The sequence below is a fragment of the Lissotriton vulgaris genome, unplaced genomic scaffold (assembly GCF_964263255.1).
Source record: "Lissotriton vulgaris unplaced genomic scaffold, aLisVul1.2 SCAFFOLD_461, whole genome shotgun sequence".
Lineage (NCBI taxonomy): Eukaryota > Metazoa > Chordata > Amphibia > Caudata > Salamandridae > Lissotriton > Lissotriton vulgaris.
In genome coordinates this window covers 564,549-586,411 of record NW_028254792.1, presented here as the reverse complement: position 1 = coordinate 586,411, position 21,863 = coordinate 564,549, and the positions used below count along the sequence as shown (strand labels likewise).

The 21,863-nt window shown below is 45.4% G+C and overlaps 1 protein-coding gene across 2 annotated transcripts in view; it reads left to right on the top strand.

Annotated features, from left to right (window-relative positions):
* The window catches only part of LOC147659414 (1-aminocyclopropane-1-carboxylate synthase-like protein 1), a 210,216-nt gene that overhangs the window by 145,631 nt on the left and 42,722 nt on the right, over positions 1 to 21,863 (top strand). For both annotated transcript variants that reach the window (XM_086951760.1, XM_086951759.1), the window contains 2 exons: positions 10,788 to 10,877; positions 11,228 to 11,273. In XM_086951760.1, coding sequence (XP_086807886.1) covers positions 10,788 to 10,877; positions 11,228 to 11,273 — 136 coding nt within the window. The remainder of the gene's footprint in view (positions 1 to 10,787; positions 10,878 to 11,227; positions 11,274 to 21,863) is intronic.

Here is a 21,863-nt window from a genome sequence, read left to right as displayed (position 1 = left end):
AAATTCTCCTGTGTTCAGGTTGTCGGAGTACATCAATTGGATAAACACACACACAAATAAAGAAAGAAATGTACATGTCATTAGTGACAGTGTCATTTTAAAAAACAGCTGCTGAGTTATCATGTCCATGTACTGCAAAATATCATGTCACCTTCAATAGGTGTACTTGAGAGCTAGACCTTCAGTGTGTCTAATGATCATATGTACGGAGAACATATAAAATCACACTCACCCAATTTGTAAGAGAATGTCGCCCCCCCTCACCTGGCCACAGCTCAGGTAACACGAAGCACCGCTCTGTTCAAGCCAAACAAATGAAAAAGATCAGAGGAAGCACCTCGCTGCTGCTAAACAAAGCTGCGCGCCTTTGCTTAGATCAATCATGTGAGAATAGAACCTTCAGTTCTTATTATATATGTTGTACTCATTAACCAATCAAGTCACCCTTAGAATCGTAGGCGAAATGAGGCACAACGTCTATGCAGATAGTCATTATCTTTTTAAGAATATCTATAGAGCAGTGTCTGCTCACACAACTCGTCATAGATGAGTTTCTATAACCTGTATCATGTCGCGCATAACCTGTTGTAATCAAAACATATGCGCTTTCATAGTTGTTCGCTATATCAACTCCTTATTAAATGTGGGAAATGCAGTCAAAAGCGGTAAAAATACACGGTGAGAAAATGCGATAGATAACCCCATGTGTCACGCTTAGTATCCACCGCACCACCCTTTAAATGAAGCGAGACAGAGCCATCCACCGGCAGATTGCTATAGAGAGCTATGTTATGCCGTGTGTCTATTTAGAGCCCAACAATAAAGAAGCCACCTCTCGCGTCGTCTCTAGGAATGTAAACAAGTGCTTACTAACTTCTTGCCCGAGTGACCTCAGTTGTATTGCCGCGCTCTCAGTCTGTGAATCACCCTTTTAACAGCTATCGCCAACCCGCTGACCTCTATTCTCATACAGTTGTCAGCCAGCATCGCCTGCCTGCTTACCTGTCCGTCGGTACTCCAGACGTCCTTCTGGGCTGTCTGTGGGAGGTACCGGACGGACAGGAGGAGGTCTATTAGGCGGATTCCCTGGTTGACTGGCGCTATGATGTCATATCTGCGCGCCCCCAGAGGTTGTAGGGAAATGTAGTGCATTGGCGTGCTCGCGCCGATTTCACATGACAAATGTAAGTTGTGAGTGTATTTAAAATCACTTATCCTCAGGTCTTTTGACTTAACTCGAGCATTCTAGCGATTCTTTTGTCCCTTATTCCTTGTTACTCGTTGTGTTTGATAAATGCTACGACCGCTATTATCAGCGCTGCAAAACTACAGATTGTATTACAAAGCCCCTGGGAATCTAGGGAAATGTAGTTGGATCTACCCCGTTGTCACATCGTGGGCAATATTGTTTGACGAAACACCCCTGTTTCTTCTTTTGTCCTCATCCCAGCTCGTATTTCGCAACAGTCCTTATAGGTTAACATTAAATAGTTTCTATTTGAAAGGACTCTAATGAGGGGGAGTATTGCAGGGGCTGGTATTCCTTTTAGAAAACAGGCCAAATTAGCTACCAACTCTTTACATCCGCTGTGAATGGTCTCATGTATACAAACAAGTGATGGATCTAAGCTGACTTTGCCCATGATACAATCTCGACATGTCACTTTTCATGTTGTAGTTTACTTTGCTTTGCAAACAGTACACACAGCACGTTTGTTTTTGTGCCACTATATTATTCTAGGAATACATTGCACGTGTTTTATTATTCAGTGCTTCTTTCTGGGACTCAATCTGACCATTTTGTACAAGGTCGAACAACACAGTGCCCTCTTTTTCTCTGTGGTTGGTCACTAACACAGTAGACTTAACATAGAGACTCAGCTGCTATTTTTGAGCATGATATTTTTCATCTTATAAGCTGAGACTGGCCGTTTCGAAAACCGAGGGGAGGAATCTTTCAGACAAAAGATCCCAAGATGGGAGTGACAGCTGCGGGCAATCTGAAGTGTAGACCAGTTAACTACAAATGCCAGGTATGGGGTCCGGTACTAATCCGAGATCACTGATATATTATTGTGCTGACATAGTGAGGGTAGGCTTAGGCAGATGTATTATTCGTCATGGTGGGGCTTTTATTGTGTACAGTTTATAGTAAAGCTTATCACACTGCTAAGTTGTATATGCTGTATGAGTTTTCTAATTGCAGCACAGTTGCTTCATGATGAAGCATGATAGTTTCAATTAATATTGAAAACTTTCTTCGTGTCTCTTTTCAGTTTATGTGGACATGCATGAATGAGAGAATGAAAGGTGATGATCTGTTAACACTGCTCCCTCAGAAGGGGCTCGAGTGTTGTGATCTGGTGTGCCAGTTTACCTGTTACGCTGGTAAGGTTAGGAGGAGAGGTACGGCACTATGAGATAGTCATTCGTTCAGTGTAGTCACTGAGTCTGATCTCACTTTCCTCATAATTCAGAGCATTAATTGGCATCAGCCATTGCTGTGGCAAGCATCTTCTCACATGATAGATCATTAATGCTGTGTCAGAAACTGCACTAATATGGAAAGACTCTGTCACTGGGTTGTATCATATAGACTTCAGATTGATTCAGGTCTTTAGCAAGCTTTGGCAGGATTGTAAGATGTGCCTCATGTCATTATCTCAGATCTTCCACCTCCAGCAGAGGTAGTTGGATCTTAGAGTTTGCCTAAGGCGCTTGGTCTGGTATGAGTTCCAGCTCTCTAGGATCCTGAAACCCCTGAACTTCAGTCTGCCTTCGCTCAATCTCTTGTCGAGGTACAGCAGTGTTTACCACTGTTATATATGCATATTCATATAGATACATCTGCCGTGTGGATTCCTCACCTTGTGAATATCCCCCTTGCGCCAGCAACGTTCGGAAAATTCTTCGTAGCACGCCGGCGTGGACGACATCATAGGAGCACGGCATCGCACGCGACTCCGTCTGACGTCACCGACTCCTCATAAGGCCCACGTCGGCGTGATGACGTCAGTTCCCTTTTTTCCGCGTCGTCGACGCTAACGGTTTCTGGGATCTTCTGCGATACTTTTGAATCTTATCACTGTTTAGCTGTTACAGTTTCTCTGCTGAGATTTACTTCTTAGCCGAGGATGTCGTCGAGGAAGACGGGTTTCAAACAATGTGGTTCCTGTACCCGAATGATGTCGATCACCGATCCGCATTCCGACTGTCTGTGGTGTCTTGGATCGGATCACGATGTTAAGAACTGTCGTTCCTGTTTCAAGATGAACCCCAGAGCTTTGCGAGAGCGGGAGGCGAAGCTTCTACTCGCGAAGGTGAAGGAAAGAGAAGCCGGAAGGTCTTCGAGGTCAGTGTCGAGGCGCTCGAAGTCGAGGCAGTTGTCGCGGTCGAAGTCGAGGTCGGCTTCGAGGACCAAGGCGAGGTCGAGGTCCAGAGAGAGATCGAGGTCCAGAGAGAGGTCGAGGTCCAGAGGTAGGTCGAGGTCCGGATCCAAGTCGGCCTCGGGCCATGCTTCGAGCTCCTCGAGAAAGAAGCATAAGAGGAGTAAACATCACTCCAGACATCACTCTGGCAAGGAGTCTTCGGATTCGAGGAAGAAGTCACGTAAACATCACAAGGACTTCGTGTCTCCTTCTCCAGCTCAATCTCATGTGGGTTCTCCAGTTCAGGAGCAGGAACAGGATCTGGAGTCGCACCACTCTTCGGTGCATGAAGAAGCGGTTCCTCGAGCACCGACTCCGGTTGTGGAGCCTGAAGATCAAGAGGGCCAGGGTGCACCTTTGCCGGATCAGCCTCCTTCGGAGCGGCCGTTGGGTTCGTACCCTCCCTTTCCAGGTCCAGGTCAGGATCCCTCGCAGTTTTTAAATGCCATGTTTGGTGTTTATTCGAGGGCTATGTACCCCACTGGTGTGCCTGTTGGTCCCATGGGTCCTTTGTCTTTTGATTTAGGTGTGCCCCAGGCTTATGCCCCGGCCTCCTTTATGCCGTTTATGCAGACGCCTTGTACTCCTTGGCTCGGTACGGCGCCGCCGAGGTCGTCGACTTCGCATGCGGCTTCACCGACTCCGGATCGGCTTCGTGATGATTCGGATCGTGGTGCTTCCCGTCCTCAAGCTCCTCGCTCGACGTCGGCTCCGGCGCCGTCGGAGTCGTTGCCGGATCCGTCGACTTCGGTCCGCATGGAATGGTCGAGACGCAGAGCACAACGCCTCTTGGAGGAGAAGGAGTGTATGGACTCCGAGGTTGAGGAAGGAGAGTTGCAAGATCAGCGGGATTGTTTTGAGGACCTCCAAAGCGCAAGTGGCCTGGAACTTTCTCCTGAGTGGGGTTTGCCATCCGTTTCAGATACTCCATCTAAGGACATAGCACCCTATCACGTTGTTATTAGGAAGGCTGCAGATTTGCTAGGCTTGACTTTGCCCACAGTTGAATACAAGCCCAACATCCTTACGGAAGGTTTGCATTCGCCTTGTTCAATTGTAGAGCCTACACTTCCTTTTACTGATGCATTGACTGAGCCAATAAAGGAGGTTTGGCAGAGACCTTTGACTGCTCCTGCGGTTTCCAGGTCAGTGGCAAGGCGTTACAGGGTGGCTCCTGATGACCCTGAATTTCTTTCCTCGCATCCTGCTCCGGAGAGTCTGGTAGTGCAGGCCGCCTGTTCCAGCAGGGCTGCGGGCTCTTTCCCTCAGGTGCCGGCAGACAAGGACTCTAAAAAATTGGACCAGTCTGCTAAAAAGATTTTTTCCTCGGGTAGCATGGCCTTGAAATCCACCAATGCTACTAGCCTATTGGGGAGATATGTTCATGCGTTGATGGACTCTGTGAAACAACTTTCATCTAAGCTTCCAGAGGACGATAAGAAGAACTTTAACGAAGTGGTCTCTAATACTCAGGCTGCAGCTCGTATGGTTATACAGAGTGGTATGGACACGGTGGACTCTGTTGCCAGGATTATGGGCTCTACTGTTGCAACAAGAAGGGCCGCATGGTTTAAGTCCTCCGATTTTTCTTCTGATGTTCAGTCTACCTTGTTGGACTTGCCATTTGATGGGACAGGCCTCTTTGGTAAGAAGGCTGACGTAGCTCTGGAGAGATTCAAGGACAGCCGGGCTACGGCGAGGTCTTTGGGCCTTCAGACAAGGGGCTCTGCGACTAGGAAGTTCAGGGGATTTGGCAGATCCACTTTTCGTTCCTACAACCAAGGTTAGCAGCAGCAGCAGCAGCGACAGAATCCTCTGTATAAAACCTACAGAGGAAAGCAAAGGGGCCGTGGTCGTGGACGCCAGGCCTCCTCCTCCTCCTCTTCCTCTAATAATCAACCCCCTCCCTCTGCAGCAAAGCAGCCCTAGATCCGCCATTCTGGATCATGTGGCTCCGGTGGGGGGTCGGCTTACTCATTTTCTACGGGATTGGGAATCGGTTACATCAGATCTTTGGGTTCTCAATCTCGTAGAAAATGGGTATGCTCTTTCTTTCCAGGAGTTCCCTCCCAATTACCCTCCTTGCCAGGGTTTTTGTTCGGAGGACCACCTTATTCGCCTGCAGGAAGAAGTCCTGGCTTTGTTCAAAAAAGGTGCGATAGAGGTGGTCCCGGAGCAGGAGAGGGGTCAGGGGTGCTACTCCCGGTATTTCCTGATCCCCAAGAAGGATGGCAGGTTACGTCCAATCCTGGACCTCAGGATTTTGAATCTCTATCTCAAGCAGGAGAAATTCAAAATGCTCACTCTTGCGCAGGTTCTTCAAGCGCTGTTGGAAGAAGACTGGATGGTGTCGATCGACTTGCAGGATGCGTATTTCCACATCCCGATCCTGAAGTCGCACAGGAAGTATCTCCGTTTTACGGTGGGTTCGCAACACTACCAGTTTGCGGTCCTTCCGTTTGGACTTACTACTGCGCCTCGAGTTTTCACCAAGGTGATGGCAGTGGTGGCGGCACATCTCAGGAGGTCGGGGATACCTGTATTCCCGTATCTGGACGACTGGCTGATCAAAGCGGAGTCGCCTGAGAAGGTGCTTCATCACCTGCAAGAGACATCGCAGCTGTTGTTCAGGTTGGGTTTTTCGATAAACGTGCCCAAATCTCACCTTGTGCCCTCCCAGCGCAACCTGTTCATAGGTGCGGTACTGGACACTCTTGTATGTCGTGCATTCCCTCCTCCACAAAGGATTCGCGACATTCAGGAAATGATTCCTTTATTTCACAATGGAGCGGTTGTTCTGGTCCTGAAGGTCCTTCGCCTGCTCGGTCTGATGGCTTCTTGCATTCTCCTGGTCAACCATGCACGCTGGCACATGAGGGCACTCCAGTGGTGCCTCCGCAGGCAGTGGTATCAGCACAACGGAGATCTCGGGGAGTCAGTGAAGATCTCCAGAGAAACTGCAGCGGATCTGTCTTGGTGGGGTGTGGAAGGCAATCTGTCACAAGGAAAGCCTTTTCAGCTTCCAACATCGGTGGCCACGGTGATAACGGATGCAACCACTCTAGGGTGGGGTGCTCATCTGGGGGATCTGGAGATCAAGGGTCCTTGGTCTCCAGAGGAAAGGTTGCTTCACATCAACCTTCTAGAATTACGGGCCATACGTCTGACGCTCAAGGCCTTCCTCCCTTCCCTTCGCGGTCGGTCGGTCCAAGTCCTGACGGACAACACGACCGCGATGTGGTACATCAACAAGCAGGGAGGAGTAGGGTCGTGGTGTCTTTGCAAAGAGGCTCTGTGTCTCTGGTCCTGGGTTCAGGACCACCAGATTTGTCTGATGGCAAATCATCTGGCCGGAGTCCTGAACGTACGTGCAGACGTTCTCAGTCGGCAGTTTTCTGTCGACCACGAGTGGAGGCTTCACCCGGAGGTTGTTCACGACATTTTTCAGATGTGGGGAACTCCTCGGGTGGATCTGTTTGCCACTTGCGAGAATGCTCACTGCCCGTCATTCTGCAGTCTCCAGTATCCGATGCAAGGAGCATTGGGAGACGCGTTTCAGTTGAGCTGGGGAGGTCAGCTCCTTTACGCGTTTCCTCCCATACCCTTTATTCCTCGGGTTCTGAGGAAGATTCGCCAAGACCGGGCCCAAGTCATATTGGCTGCCCCGGATTGGCCAAGAAGGGTGTGGTACACAGATCTTCTCCACCTCTCCTCTCACCCGCCGCTCCGTCTCCCTCTCAGGGCAGACCTCCTCTCTCAGATGGAGGGGCAGGTTCTACACCCCCACCTCCAGACATTACACCTTCATGCCTGGAGATTGAACGGGGCAATCTGAATTCCTTCTCTCTCCCTTACGAACTGGTGGATGTTATTCTTTCTGCCAGGCACGACTCCACCAAGTCCATCTATTCGTATAGGTGGTCTAAGTTTGTCTCTTGGTGTAGGGAGAGGGATGTTGACCCGTTAAAGGCTCATTTGTCTGACATTTTGTTGTTTGCTCTTTCTCTGGCACGGCAAGGGTTTGCTGTTGCCACTGTCAAAGGATATCTTTCGGCCTTATCGGCTTTTCTCTGTTTGCCGGATCAGCCCTCTCTTTTTAAATCTCCTGTAGTATTTAGATTTTTGAAGGGACTTACTAATAAGTTCTCTCCTTCTCCCTTTATTGTTCCTCATTGGGACTTGAATCTTGTGTTAACTTATCTGATGGGTTCTCCGTTTGCACCCTTACACAAGTGTCCAATGAGGCTTCTTTCTTTTAAGACGGTCTTCTTGGTTGCAATTACCTCGGCAAGGAGGGTAAGTGAGCTGCAGGCTCTTAGTTCCAAGCCCCCGTTCTTGACCATCCATGCTGAAAGAATGGTTCTCAGGACCAGGGCTGCTTTTCTGCCTAAGGTGGTAACTCCCTTCCACCTAGGACAATCCATTACCCTTCCTACCTTTTATCCTCCCCCACACCCTTCCAAGGAGAAGGAGAGGTTTCATCGCCTGGACCCGAAGAGAGCGGTTAGTTTCTATCTTGATAGGACTAAAGACTATCGTATTGATGATCAGCTCTTCGTGGGTTTTGCTGGCTGCAAGAAGGGCAGAGCGGTGCACAAGCGCACACTTTCCAGATGGATTATTCTCTGCATCAAGATTTGCTAATCTCTGGCGGGTAAGGTCCCTCCTGAGGGTATTAGAGCTCATTCAACTAGAGCAAAGTCGGCTACTTCTGCATTGTCTAGGGGTGTTCCTGTTGAGGACATTTGCAGGGCCGCGACATGGGCTTCCCTCCACACTTTTGCGAAGCACTACTGCTTGGATGCTGAGGTGAGGAGGGACGGCCACTTCGCGCGCTCTGTTCTCCAGGATTTCCTGGTATAGCAGAGTGGTCACCCTCCTCCGGAAGTGGGGACTGCTGTGGGACTCTATTCACAAGGTGAGGAATCCACACGGCAGATGTATCTATCAGAAGAACAAGTTACTTACCTTCGGTAACGCTTTTTCTGGTAGATACAGTATCTGCCTGTGGATTCCTCACTGACCCACCCGCCTCCCCGTTGTCCACTCTGCTATACCTGGGTTTGTGTGCAAATGTATTTATGATTTTGTATATCTGAAATTGTATAGTTTTGCACTTTAATTGTTTTTGGTTGCATGTACTGTGTACATTGTATATATATATATGTACTTGTTGGTCCGTCCGGGTGCCTCGAAGGCACGGAAAAAAGGGCGGAACTGACGTCATCACGCCGACGTGGGCCTTATGAGGAGTTGGTGACGTCAGACGGAGTCGCGCGCGATGCCGTGCTCCTATGACGTCGTCCACGCCGGCGTGCTACGAAGAATTTTCCGAACGTTGCTGGCGCAAGGGGCATATTCACAAGGTGAGGAATCCACAGGCAGATACTGTATCTACCAGAAAAAGCGTTACCGAAGGTAAGTCACTTGTTCTTTTGTTCCCAAATATTTTTGCCACACTAGGAGCTTTCAGATTGCTCACCTTTAGAAACTCCCTTAGTGCCAGACTAAATCTGTAAGATTTTACAGCAGTATACCTGCCTGTGGCTAGGTGGCGTTCTGCGGCTCTGCGTTGATGATGTTTCGCCTCAAATGTGATGGAGTGGACCCACATGTAAGTGCTATTCTTACACGCTACCATCAATTCCTTTCTTTCTGGCCCTTGTATGTGAATCCGGATCTTGCTCCAAACTTTTTCCTCATCAGTTGTCAAGTTTTACTTTACAAAATCCTATTTCTTTCCCATGCACAAGGGAAATATGGCCCCCCCAGAAACTACACACTGCCCAGCAGTGGTTTCTCAGCTGCAGTTGCACCAGAGACAGATCCCTCTTCCTATCTCACCTCAACCTGAGTTGACGGTGGTGAAAGATGCGTCACTGCCCGTAGGTGTAGATCATAGGACAGTTTTCTCTGGCAGAGACCTCACATTTGTCTGTTCCATTTGCAGCCATTTGCCATAAGAGGGAGGCTGGTTCAGGTTTTCACAACATCACCAACCCCATGTGGTATGGGGCGGGGTCTGTATTCTGTGCAAGGAGGCCCTTCGTCTCTACAGTTGTCTGGAGTGGCAGGGCAATTCCTTGCTCGTGAATCACTTGTCGAATTCTTTGAACTTCAGGTGAACAAACTCAGACTGTAAGTACTGTTGTAGTGACCTTTGCAGATCCCCATGAGGTGTCCCCCACGAGGAGTCCATTCCAAAATCTAGGTCAATGCACCCTGGCTTTACAGGTCCATCACCGACATCGCAGAGCAGAGTCCTTTATAGAAGCCAGGTTGTACATTTTAGTACTCTTCTTGCTCCCTCTGCCGTGCCATGTGCGTGATTGCTTTTAAATAAAGCAATCTTTTTAAAAAAAATATAGCCCGTTTGCCTTACAGGAAAACGGGTTGCGCTTAAAATTAAAAAAAATATATTTTTTATTTTTGAGGGCAGGCAGTGGTCCGTGGGCCACTACCTGCTCTTAAACACCGTTTTTGCCCCAATTCACAGAGGGGAAGGCGTACATGGGGACCCCTTTATATTTGGTTATGGGTTACCATCACATTGAATCTGATGGTAAACTACGAATGTTTCGCGCAAAACAATCACACATACTGTGTTGAATCACCCAAAACATGCCCCTTCCTAATACTGACTTATAAACCCATTTTGCGATTTGGTAACAGGTTACTGAATAGCAAAATAGAGCTTGATACATGTGAAAAGCCATTTTTACATTCTTAAAAGGGCCGATTCTGCAAATCGACTTGTTTACAAATGCAACATAGCTTCGTACATGTGGCCCCTTCGTCTCTGCAGTTGGCTGGAGCGACATGGCACTTCTCTGATTGTGAACTACCTGGCGGAATTCTTGCTCTTAAGGGAGGACAAATCCAGACAGCAATCCCTAGCAGCACACACATAGTGGTTACACACTGAGGTGGAGCAGGGTGTCTTCCAGCAGTGGGGAGAACCCTGGATAGATCTTTCCCTACCGTGAAAATGTGCAATGTAAACTGTTTTGTTCGCTGGAGTATTCCAATTGAGCTCTGCCAGAGACACATCCCAGAAAGAGTGGAGTACGGGGCTCCAGTACACCCTTCGGTCCCTGCCCTTCTTGCCCTGAATTCAGAATAATGTCTTGAATGCACAGGCAAAAACAATGGTGTTTGCATAATAAGATACTTTCCTTTTCAGCCTCATCGTTAAAATACAGTTTATCACATTCAGGTTCGCCGTGGTGGTGTTCAAGATATTTTTGAAGAATCTCTGTGTATATTAACCATACAGACTCTTGAGGTTTACTGTGATATGATCACATTAAAATATTCTGTTGAGGGAAGCCTTTATTTTTTCTTTTGTCCTTGTTCCAGGCACGAGTTGCACGTGGTAGTGGATGAGATTTACATGCTGTCAGTCTTCGAGGATTCTGAAATGTTCCAGAGCGTGTTGAGTATAGACAAGTAAGTCAAATCTTAAAGGCTGTCTGTCTCTCACTTGATGCACAATTTGTGGTCCTGGCTGTGCATGAACACAACTTTGACAACATTTAAGAAGGTGTTTTTGTTCAAAGTATCTTTGTTTTTATTTGCTCCTAAGAGGTGGCAGTTCCACATCTCTGTTTGTAAAATTAAGGTGCTCTGGTACTTCAAGTAAAAGAGGTACCATACAGTTAGCTTTCCATGCCTTATTTGATTGAAATGCTCTTTGCTCACTCCTTGTGCTGGAATTCTCTGCTCTTTTATGCTAAGTAATCATTGACTGCTCAATATCCTCTTTGGAAACCGACTCCTCTGTGTTTTGTCTCATTCAGACTGCCTGATCCCTTGAGAACGCATGTGATGTGGGGCATCAGCAAGGTACGTGTCTTTCTTCCTCTCCTCAGTTTTGTTTCATACCTTGCAGAAGGCCACTGGACTGACTTGGGTCCACTGGAGTCTGGCTTTATGCATTCTTTATCCCCAGCAGCACACAGACCGCTACAAAAACCCCACGTGGACATAGACAGGAGACATCTACTAAACAGAATTATGGTTTTGGGATAGCAGTTTAGTTTTCCAGGGCATTTGGTAACGTCCAATCCTCATTCTGTCCATAATACACAACCCAGAACACCCAAGCCACTCTCCTCTCCTAGAGGTGCAAGTAACAGTATTTCAGGAGACAAGGGGCCGAATGTACAAAGACATTTTGCAGTCACAAAGCGTGAGATTCGTAAAATTACAGCGTCATTTTCTTTAAATGCACCCCGTGTCCTTTAAGAAAAATAGGCTGCATAAAAAAAAATAAGGTGACATTATTTAAAATGCGAACATGGACAGAATGGACTGCTGACCTTAGCAGGTCACTTTCTCTGTGTTGTCATCCAATTATAGTGGGTTGCAATTTACAACCTACTTCATCAGTTTTGATGAGAAAGCCACCACCATTCAGAATTTTGTGGCTGACCTATCATTACATGGTTCGGTTGACAAAATTCCTTCCCATTCTCAAAAAGCAAAAAGTTGCTGTTTAGTTTGTGATCACTTTTTATGAATAGTAACTTCATACAGTGCCAGGTGTCATGTTTACACACGACCCTGGAATCATCTAAAAAGCTCTCTGGTGGTTCCACAGCTGGTGTGCCCATATAAAGGGGGAACATATGTTTCCTCATTGTATGTGATCTGAATGAGGTGTGACTGATAGCACATCATGGGAACTGACTGGTTGTGATCCTGCAGTAGAGTGGCTTTGTATAAAGACGAGTATATTCTAGCAGGAGCTGGACAGTAGTGAGGGAGGCTGAGGAGCTCCCTAGCAGCTCAGATATATCGTGTTAGGCTTTAGCCCCTACACACGCCCCAAATGTTAGTCCTCCATGGCATGAAGTGGGCCTCCCCCGGTTGTTGGACCCATAGGTTGGACAGTGCGTGGCCCAAGTACTGCTGCATGGAAGTCTGGTAGACCCTGCTGCCAGATGACTCCTCTTCATATCCAGACACTGGGCTGCACAGAAGCCCTGAGATATCTACCCTCTATTTGCTCAAACAAGGGAAACTCAACTAGTAACTTACCTGTAAGAATAGTTTTGCAGCATAGACGTCTTCTAGATTCACATACTGTGCATATTTCGCCATCTAGTGGTTGGAGTCGGAAAGTGCTTTGCTTTTTTTTCCTCTGTGGGGTGGTTGTGAAACCTGCAACCTGGTGGTTGTGAAACCTGCAACCTGGTGGTTGTGAAGCAGCTGAAGACGTCTTCTACATTCACATACTGTGCATATTCCGCCATCTAGTGGTTGGAGTCGGAAAGTGCTTTGATTTTTTTTCCTCTGTGGGGTGGTTGTGAAACCTGATTCTCCTGGTCAGGCTACAACTCCCTTTGTGTGTGTGCAAGCTCTCAGATTATTTTTCCGCCCTGGATATCGGAGGCGTACTGAAGACGTCTGAGAAAAGACAGCAGCAGACGAAGGCAAGAAGAAATGCCCACCAGAAACTCCGGAGAGAGAGGTGGTACGAAGGGTAGTTGGATGAGGGGGGACATCTCTGAGCAAAACATCCTTTTGGCGCTGCTCTCTTGGTTCCTCATGCACCAGAGCAAGTACGTTTTTCGCTGGCAGAATACAGTCTCCAGGTATTTGGGAGGTTTCTGCAGGGAGCTGATGGTTCATCCGAAAACGAGGTAAGATTTTCCTCTTTTATATATAATATATGAGCAAAGCACGGTTGATTTGCCCCAAGTACTAGCAAGAAAACTTTAAATAAGGCAGCACTGTTGCTTTTTTAATTACAAGGTTGGTAAAATCCAACACATCTACCATGCTGCGCCTACGGCAATGTGCCAATGTGCTGTTTATACACTCCGTGTGTGTTCTTTAAGTTATATGAAACCTACTTTTATAGTTTTGTACTACGTTGGAAACGCACAACAATTCTAAGATCGAGTGAATCCCAAATCATCCTTTCTGTTCCCATCAGTGCTAGGGCTTAAATATGCATGCTATGCATGCTATGCTACAAGTGTTTAAACTAAACAAAGAAAAACAGGGGGTTTTCTTTACTTGAGATGGGATTTACCGGATATCTTAAACAATATTCAGGCCTACACAGGAGGATAACCTCCCAAAAATGTTTCCAATGTCAACGGACAAAACATTCGATAGGCCATCAGATAATATTAGGGCTGGCGGCAGAACAAGCCCCTTTGTTCTTCGCAAACAGTAAATATCTGGGCACAACACTTCTAACGCGCCACCAATGCAGCTCACGTCTGCAAAGGTTTTCTAGGCAAACGGACGGAAGGGTCATAAAACCCCCGCACCCCACTCCACTTCAAAGCGGACACAAGGGATTCTTTAGGTCGAACACTGGGTCCATATTAATCTTGTGCTTATCTCCAGGAAGCGCATTCCTCAAATAAAAACAGGCACAAACGCAGGAGGAAGGTCCCAGCAACAACATAAGTGTATTGGCAATTACCAGTCAGTACTTAATTTGTAAAAGGATTAGTGCCAGGGCTCTCGTTGGAAGGCAACTGCAGCTTGCACCTCGCATAACCCATGCCAGCGCTGCCAATGACAGTACATACACAGCTGCTAACGGTCACACTCCTACAAGTGTGTCAAGTCAGACTATTCCACGCCCCCATATGAGTCATTGTTAATGTAAGTCGAACAAATAAACCGCTATTGTGTTCATACTGAAATTTGCAGGACAGCACCGCCATGTGACAGACTGTCATACCCTCAAATTAAGCACTGCCAGGGCTATCATAGATATTCTATAGCCCATAACCCAGGGGTCTAAAACGCCTACTAACAAGGGTGGAAAATGCAACATTTTGCATATCCTACAGCCGCTCAAAGCAATTAACTTTTATAGAGCAACAGTACACAACTAGCCTGTGCGTGTACCTCAAACACGCACTAACACGGGTGCGAGTGCAGCATTTATCGCAGCTTGAAAGTAAAACAACTGCCTTACAATCATTTTGCATATGCAATAAACAAACAAAGGTAACACAAAACTAGTACAATATACATGCAATTGCCTTGTTTTTCAATAGATCGCAAAAATAAACAAAGGTATTACAAAACAAATAGAATATTTATGCAATCGACTTGTTTTTCAATAATCACAAAAATCTTTGAGCAACTTGTGCTATATAACACATGGCGCGCACAGTTAAGAACGTATGGCCCTAAATAACACACTAATACAGGCACGTTGCCAACATTTACCAGTTACTATGGCCCCTTCGAGAAATGTAATGATCATGCTGCATAGCATTGCAATATGCAATGTGACAATGGAACCTCGTATTACAAGCTACAGGTACATGCACTATTGCAGCATTCCTTACAGAGCCACTACAAACTCTAAAGTTGCAATTGAAGGTTAATTTTGTATGTCAAGCTTCTTATACCAAGAAAACACCTAACACTTGATCAAGGACAAATGCGGCTTTGTCTCGTACCTATAAATACATGGGCAAGGCCTACATGTACACAAACAAGTACACAGGGCCATGCACATTTCCCTTCTAAAGGCGGGGTGTTAAACATATGGGTTTATATTTATTCATATATTCTGTACCCAAAATAAGGGAAGTATGTCATTATTACAGCTCCAATATTTGGATACGTCCACAAATAAGAACGCACTATAAAGCAACACATCAAGGGATAGTTATATATATTTATATGTGTGCATATGATATATAGCGATTTGAATATATGGAGATATATACATATATGTATACATATATTTAGGGGGGAAAGACCTCATAAATTACGTATGTGTATATATATATATACATATATATATAATATATTAAGTAGCAAGTAATAACACCGCACTCTTCTCGGGAAGAGTGTGGCGTTATTACTTGCTACTTAATAATATACGAGCCGAGTCCTTGTCTCGTCGCCGGCTCCTCACTGCCAAAGGACGTTTGCTGCCAAATATATATATATATATATATATATATATATATATATATATATATATATATATATATATATATATATATATATATATATATCCAGTCATACCAAACTTGCAAATTTTGAAGAAGGCGCTGACACCATGAATCTGAATCCAAACTCGATTTATTCGATCAGTATCTGCTTAGACGCGTTTCGGCGTTGCCGCCTTGTTCACTACATCTGCATTTACTTTTCAATTCTACTTATATACATGAAATGAGTAATGGGCATGTCTATCAATTAACATACAGGCTCCAACCAGATGTTGCCATGGTTACAGAGAGGCTCACCTGTATGTTGGGAAGGTCTTATTTCAGTGTTAGACATGTGACACATTTAAACTTCAGAAAAGGTATTTGAGTAAAACATGATCTTAAGTCTTAAAACACCCTAACATGTGCTCAAAAATAATAATAGCAACCTATTAGTAATGTAGCATGTTAAATTTCACAGCTAACATTTGAGGTACATGAAAATGCTGGTGAGTCTCTAATGAGACAGACAAAAAGAAAAGAAAAACTCATGTATTCATTAGCATACTGTGCTACTGCTTTCCCGTGTGCTTGCCATGGATGTTCCTAATAAAAGGACCTGATTTGGTAGGCCCCATGGTTTGCCTGTGTTTCACTTGTGTGGTTCACCCAAACATGCCCCCATCGTGTTTGTGTCTGCTCGTCAAACAGGTAAGCAGCAGCGCGTTACTGAAAGGAAATACCGCTGTACCTTGTGCGCGCGTTTTGGATGCGTGTGTGAATGTATGTGTTTACATCCCAAAACTAACGCTCTGGTTCGCGCGTTCGAGTATCGTATGTTGTTGCCCAAGTGGGCCTGATTGCTGGTGTGATAATTGTCGTGGTTCCCCCAACTATTTCCAAAGGTGTTTGTGTCTGCTTATCAACCTAGTTGATTGAGTCGCTTTACCGATAGAGGCTTCTCGCTGTCAGAGGCGCGCGCGTTTAAAAATGCTTCTGTGATTGCTTGTGTGATTGCATCCCGAGTGCTGATGCTAGTGTTAGCGCGTCCGGGTTTCGTGAAGTGCTGCCCTAGTGGGCCTGACTGATTGTGCAATAATGAGTATGGCACTGATATTGAATGACCATAACTGTTTGGGTGGGATGTTTGGGAATAGGGCTTTGCGTTATGTTAGCGCATATGTCATTAAAGGAACATCATATGAAAAGTATCTCTCTAAGTAGAGCGGAAGGACGGGGGTACTTGAGGCAAACAGGCTAATGAAAACCGTGAAGTGTAACAATAGTGATTAAGTGCTGTGTGATCTATCACCATTTGTGTTGCAAATGTGTCCAAGTAGTGCCCATAGGTAACCCGTGAATTTTGTTGTAGGTGAACTGCAGATGTTATACGAATGGTACTGAGGGAGGAGGAGTGCTCCTTAGAGGTATTAAATTAACCTGGTTATAGGTGAACACTTAGGGCCTCGTCCGCATTCAGGCCGAATGGGATCTTGGAGTTGAGGAGTATAATATACCTTGACTCCAAGCGGCGTAAAGCTAGGGGGCGGTTTCCTCCTCTTATATTTTTAGGAATACTGTCAAGTACATAGTACTGGATGTTTTTAGCATTTCCATTATGGCACTCATGTATGTGTCTGGCAACGGGGTAGGTAGGATCATTATTAGCGATTGCTCGCAGATGTTGTAAGATCCGTACGTGTGCTGGGTGAATCGTGGACCCTACGTATTTTTTACCACATGTGCATGCTAGCACATAGACTGCGAAGTCTGTTTTGCATGTAAATGCGTCTCTCAGAACATATGGTTTAATCCTAAAGGGGACTTGTATTGTAGTGGTGTTTACCCCATGGGTGCAGGCTTTACATTTTGAGCACTTTTTGAAGCCCCTTTGTGCATCCAACCAATTTTTTGTTTTTCTAAGAGCTGGCGCATTACATACCAGTTCTTGTCTCATAGACTTAGCTTTCCTGAATGTTATGGATGGGCTTGTGCCCACTGATTCACCTATGCTCGGGTCTCCCCGAACTAACGGCCAGTGTCTGGTCAGGATTTTCCGAAGGTTACTATGATATCTATTGTAACCTGTTATTAGTCTCGGGGGATCTTTACTGTTCTGCTCAGTGGTCGGTTTAGTTGTGGTCACAGGGAAGATTAAATCTTTCCTGTATTTTTCACTGCATTTTTCCTCAGCCCTTTTGCAAGTGCTGTTGGTATACCCTCTTTTTCTTAGTCTGTTAAACAGTTCTTGTTTGGCAGTGGAGAGTCCCTCATAGGTGCTACAGTTACGTGTCATTCTTAAACATTCAGCATAGGGAATCAACTGTTTTAGAGGTGTTGGATGAAAGCTATGCGCATGTAACAGAGCATTCCCCGCAGTTGGTTTTCTGTACGTGCGTGTCTGTATTTTGTTGTCTTGTACATACAATTCTAAGTCAAGGAATTGGATCTTTTCAGCGCTGGTGTTACATGTAAATTTTAAATTCAGTACATTTTCATTAAGAGCCAGTGCAAACCTTTCTGCTTCTTCAACACTTCCCTGCCATAAAATGAAAATGTCGTCAATATATCTTTTATACATCACAACATTGTTTGCCATAATGTCATCGTGTTGGACTTTCAGGACCTGCTCCTCCCACCAGCCCATGTGCAGATTCGCATAGCTGGGGGAGAAGCAAGTACCCATGGCTGATCCCTGGAGCTGTTTATAATGCAGTCTGTCAAAAATAAAGATGTTGTTTGTCAGACACCACTCTGTCATTTCCAATATCATCTGTGTGTGCTGATACAGTTCCATGGGTCTGTTACCAAGATAGAATTTCATGGCATTGAGTCCATCTCGGTGCCTAATGCTGGTGTAAAGTGACTGGACATCCAGTGTCATGAACCTGTACTTGTCATGCCAGTCAACATCAAAGATCTTTGCCAGAAAGTCACTAGTGTCTCTGATGTAGGCAGGGAGTTTTTTGACCTCAGGTTGAAGAAAAGAATCGATAAAGATACTCGTTTTTTCAAAGAGGCTGCCAATTGCAGATATTATCGGCCTGCCTGGTGGTATTTGTTCATTCTTGTGGACCTTAGGTATTAAGTATAGTTGAGGTGTCATCGGATAATCATTCTTCAGATAATTGAATTCCTCTTTGCTGATGAGTCCCATTCCTTTCCATCTGTACAACTCGTTGTGATACTTCTCTTGTACGCCTACATTGTGAGTAGGGCTCACCCTCATGTAGCAATCTTTATCTTGGAGTTGTGTTAGGGCTTCATGGTTGTACATTTGGAGGGGCCACAGTACCACATTACCCCCCTTGTCTGACCATCTGACTACCACATCAGATCTTGATTTGATTTTTGTCATTAGGTTGTTGTATTTCCTTCTGTGGTCCTGGTTTTCCTGCCAGTATTCTTTTGTACTCTGTATGGACAGATTCTTTAGGTCTTTAATAACATTATCTGAGAAGAGGTCTAGGTTATCTTTTCCCATTACTGGCATGAATTGGGATTTAGGTTTAAAATTAGTTTTAATTGATGCGCAAATGTCCATTTCTAATGAGGATGCTACTCCGCTCGGTGTTATGCCTTCACCTGTATTGTCTTGTTCCAAGTCTATTAAGTCTTGCAGAGCTTCCATATTTCTCACTGTTAATTGTTGTGCATTCTCGCAAAGCCCAGTTGCTGGGGTTGGTCGTTTTTTGGCATTTAAGAAGTGTTTTTGCAATTTTAATTTTCGTACATATTGAAACAGATCAATTCGGGTTTGGGCATAGTCAAAATTAGTGTTTGAACAGTAAGATAATCCCAAAGCTAAAATTTCAAGTTCTTGTGAGTTAAGCTCCATGTCCGTTAGGTTGATTACTGTGTTATCTATTTCATTTTGTTCTTCCATTAGCGGCGTCTGTATCTTCTGTTTTGTGTTTTGTTCTGTTTCTGATTTTGACCTTGTTTTTCTCCACCGTCTGTTTTTTCTTCTCCTGCTTTTGGTTGTTGTTTTTGCTTTTTGTTGTTCACTTTCCCTTTGTCCGTTCCCAAATCTTGTTTTGATGGGAACCGAGGCCTCAGTGTTCTGAGGCGCTGCACTCTTAAAAAAGCCAGTTCCTGTGCGGGTATATATATATATACTGTTTGTTAGGACCTGGGCTTTTCCTAAGGAGCTCATAAACTGCATCTTTTAGAGCCATTCACACTAGACATTGAACGCATGCCAACTTCCTCCACCATTTACCACTACTATGCGTCACAACTCTGTTTTACTACAGGCATGATTTTGCACACTGCCCCAGAAGGGGCCTACACATGGAAGCACTATACACGTTTCTGACACACCCTGGTCAACTTCTAATAAGTTTCATACAGGAAAACTTACTATCCCCTAAATACAAGTACATATCTTAAATACGCTACACTGCATCTTTTTTCACCAAACAGTACAACACAAGAAGGTGTTTACCAGTCAGTTTGATCGCCCACATGTTTATTGGCCGTGACGACCCCGAAAGGTCAGAGTCAGACCATAACACCATAAGGGAGCCGGCAACTCTTCAAGGGAACTTGACAGCAACTTCCACATCTATCACATAAGGCCGGCAATTGGGGTTGAAGGCAACCTTTCTGGACACCGTAAGGGAGACGGCAACTCTTCTATAGGAGTTGACCGTGACTTCCAAAGGTATGCCGTATGGCCGTCAACTGGAGTTAATTTCAACCATTAAATATGCCACATAAAGTGGGGGGTTAACACCCTATCACCACATGAAACACCTATGCACTGTAAAATAAAAATAATCATCACCTTAAAACATGTATATACATACTATATAGCAAAGCAGGTTCACTGGGACAAGGATAAGACCCATACCTCACATCTGGTCCCCTATTTATTATTTATTTAAAACATTTGTATAGCGCATCTGTCATCTAGCAGGTATCCTGGCGCTGAGAGATTACTCCTAAGATGGTAAGTAGTGGGAGACTGAGAGCGGGTTGTAGGAGAGGGAATTAAGGAAAAAGCTAGGTTTTAATCCGCTTTCTGAATGGAAGAAGTTGCGATGTTTGGCGGATGTCGACAGGCAAACTGTTCCAAAGTTTAGCGGCTGCCACTCTGAAGGATCTTCCCCCGTCCTGACCTTGTTGAATCTTGGTACAGTGACAAGGCAGGCTGAGGCGGAGCGGAGAGTTCTGGTAGGGGTGTACCAGGTGAACATTTTTTGCAGGAATCTGGGTCCAGCTCCGTGCAGTGCTTTGAAAACAAGGCAGAGTGCTGTAAAAGCTACGCGCTGCTTCAAAGGGAGCCAGTGTAACTCGGCTAAAGCTGCTGTGGCCGATGATCTCCTGGTCCAGCCGAGGGCTAGTTTGGCGGCGGCCGTCTGGACTCTTTGGAGTCTGTCCAACAGAACAGCTGGGGACTCGAGCAGAAGTGCATTGCAGTAGTTAAGGCGACTAAGGATAGTACACCTGACTATTAGTGCTCGAGCCTGTGCGGGGAGAAGTGGCATGATCTTGCGTAGAGAACGCAGTAGGGCCAAGCAGGTGGACACTGTTTTTACGACCTGCGTTTCCATGCTGAGCTTGTTGTCCATCATGACACCTAGGTTGCGGACAGTGGTGACCGGCTGAGGTTTTTCTGGGGCTTCCGGGGGCCAGAATTCAGCAGGAAACAGGCGAGGAATCCGGCTTCCAGCGCAAAACAGAACCTCGGTTTTGGAGGAATTGAATTGCAGGGAATTTTTGTGCAGCCAGCCAGCTGTGTCTCTCAGGCAGTCGTGGAACGATTCCAGGGGGATTGAATCTTCCCCCTCCCAAGAGAGGATAAGCTGGGTGTCATCCGCGTAGTTTATAGCTTTTAGCCTGTGGGATTTGATCAGAGTGACTAAAGGTTTGAGATAAACGTTAAAAAGGATAGGGCCTCTACTCAACGGATTGTATTCCTGACAGTGCAAGAAGAACACAGCCATTTACCAGGTTGTTTATCAGTAACAACAGCTTTTAACCTGCTTAAAGGCAGAATGAAAACAATACAAGGTGCACTTTTTTCAAGCTTCCTAACTAAGTTATAAGGGATGCACTAAGTCTGCACACAGCACACTCAAATGTTACCTTATCTCTCGCATGCACTTTACCACAGGGGTGCTCAATACCACGAAGGGCATGCATTAGCCCACTAAAAGATGGGAACCCTTTCGCAAATAGTTGGCCAAAGGCCCACTGTGTACACTACACATTAAGGGCCGTAACCCAGATTCAAAGGCCTGGGGCCATAGATCGAGAAAGAGCACATCCTTCAACCACATCCGTATGTAAGTATACCCACAGCACGCATACATATGTACATGCCTATCCATGTACATGTCAACAGTTTTGGTATACAAGCTGGGTTGAGTAATGCACATAAAATATATATATATATATATATATATATATATATATATATATATATATATATATATTAGTTATAGGTATGTTTATATGTCCAAACTGATGTGCCCCAAAAACAGCCAGCACTGCCTTACTATAC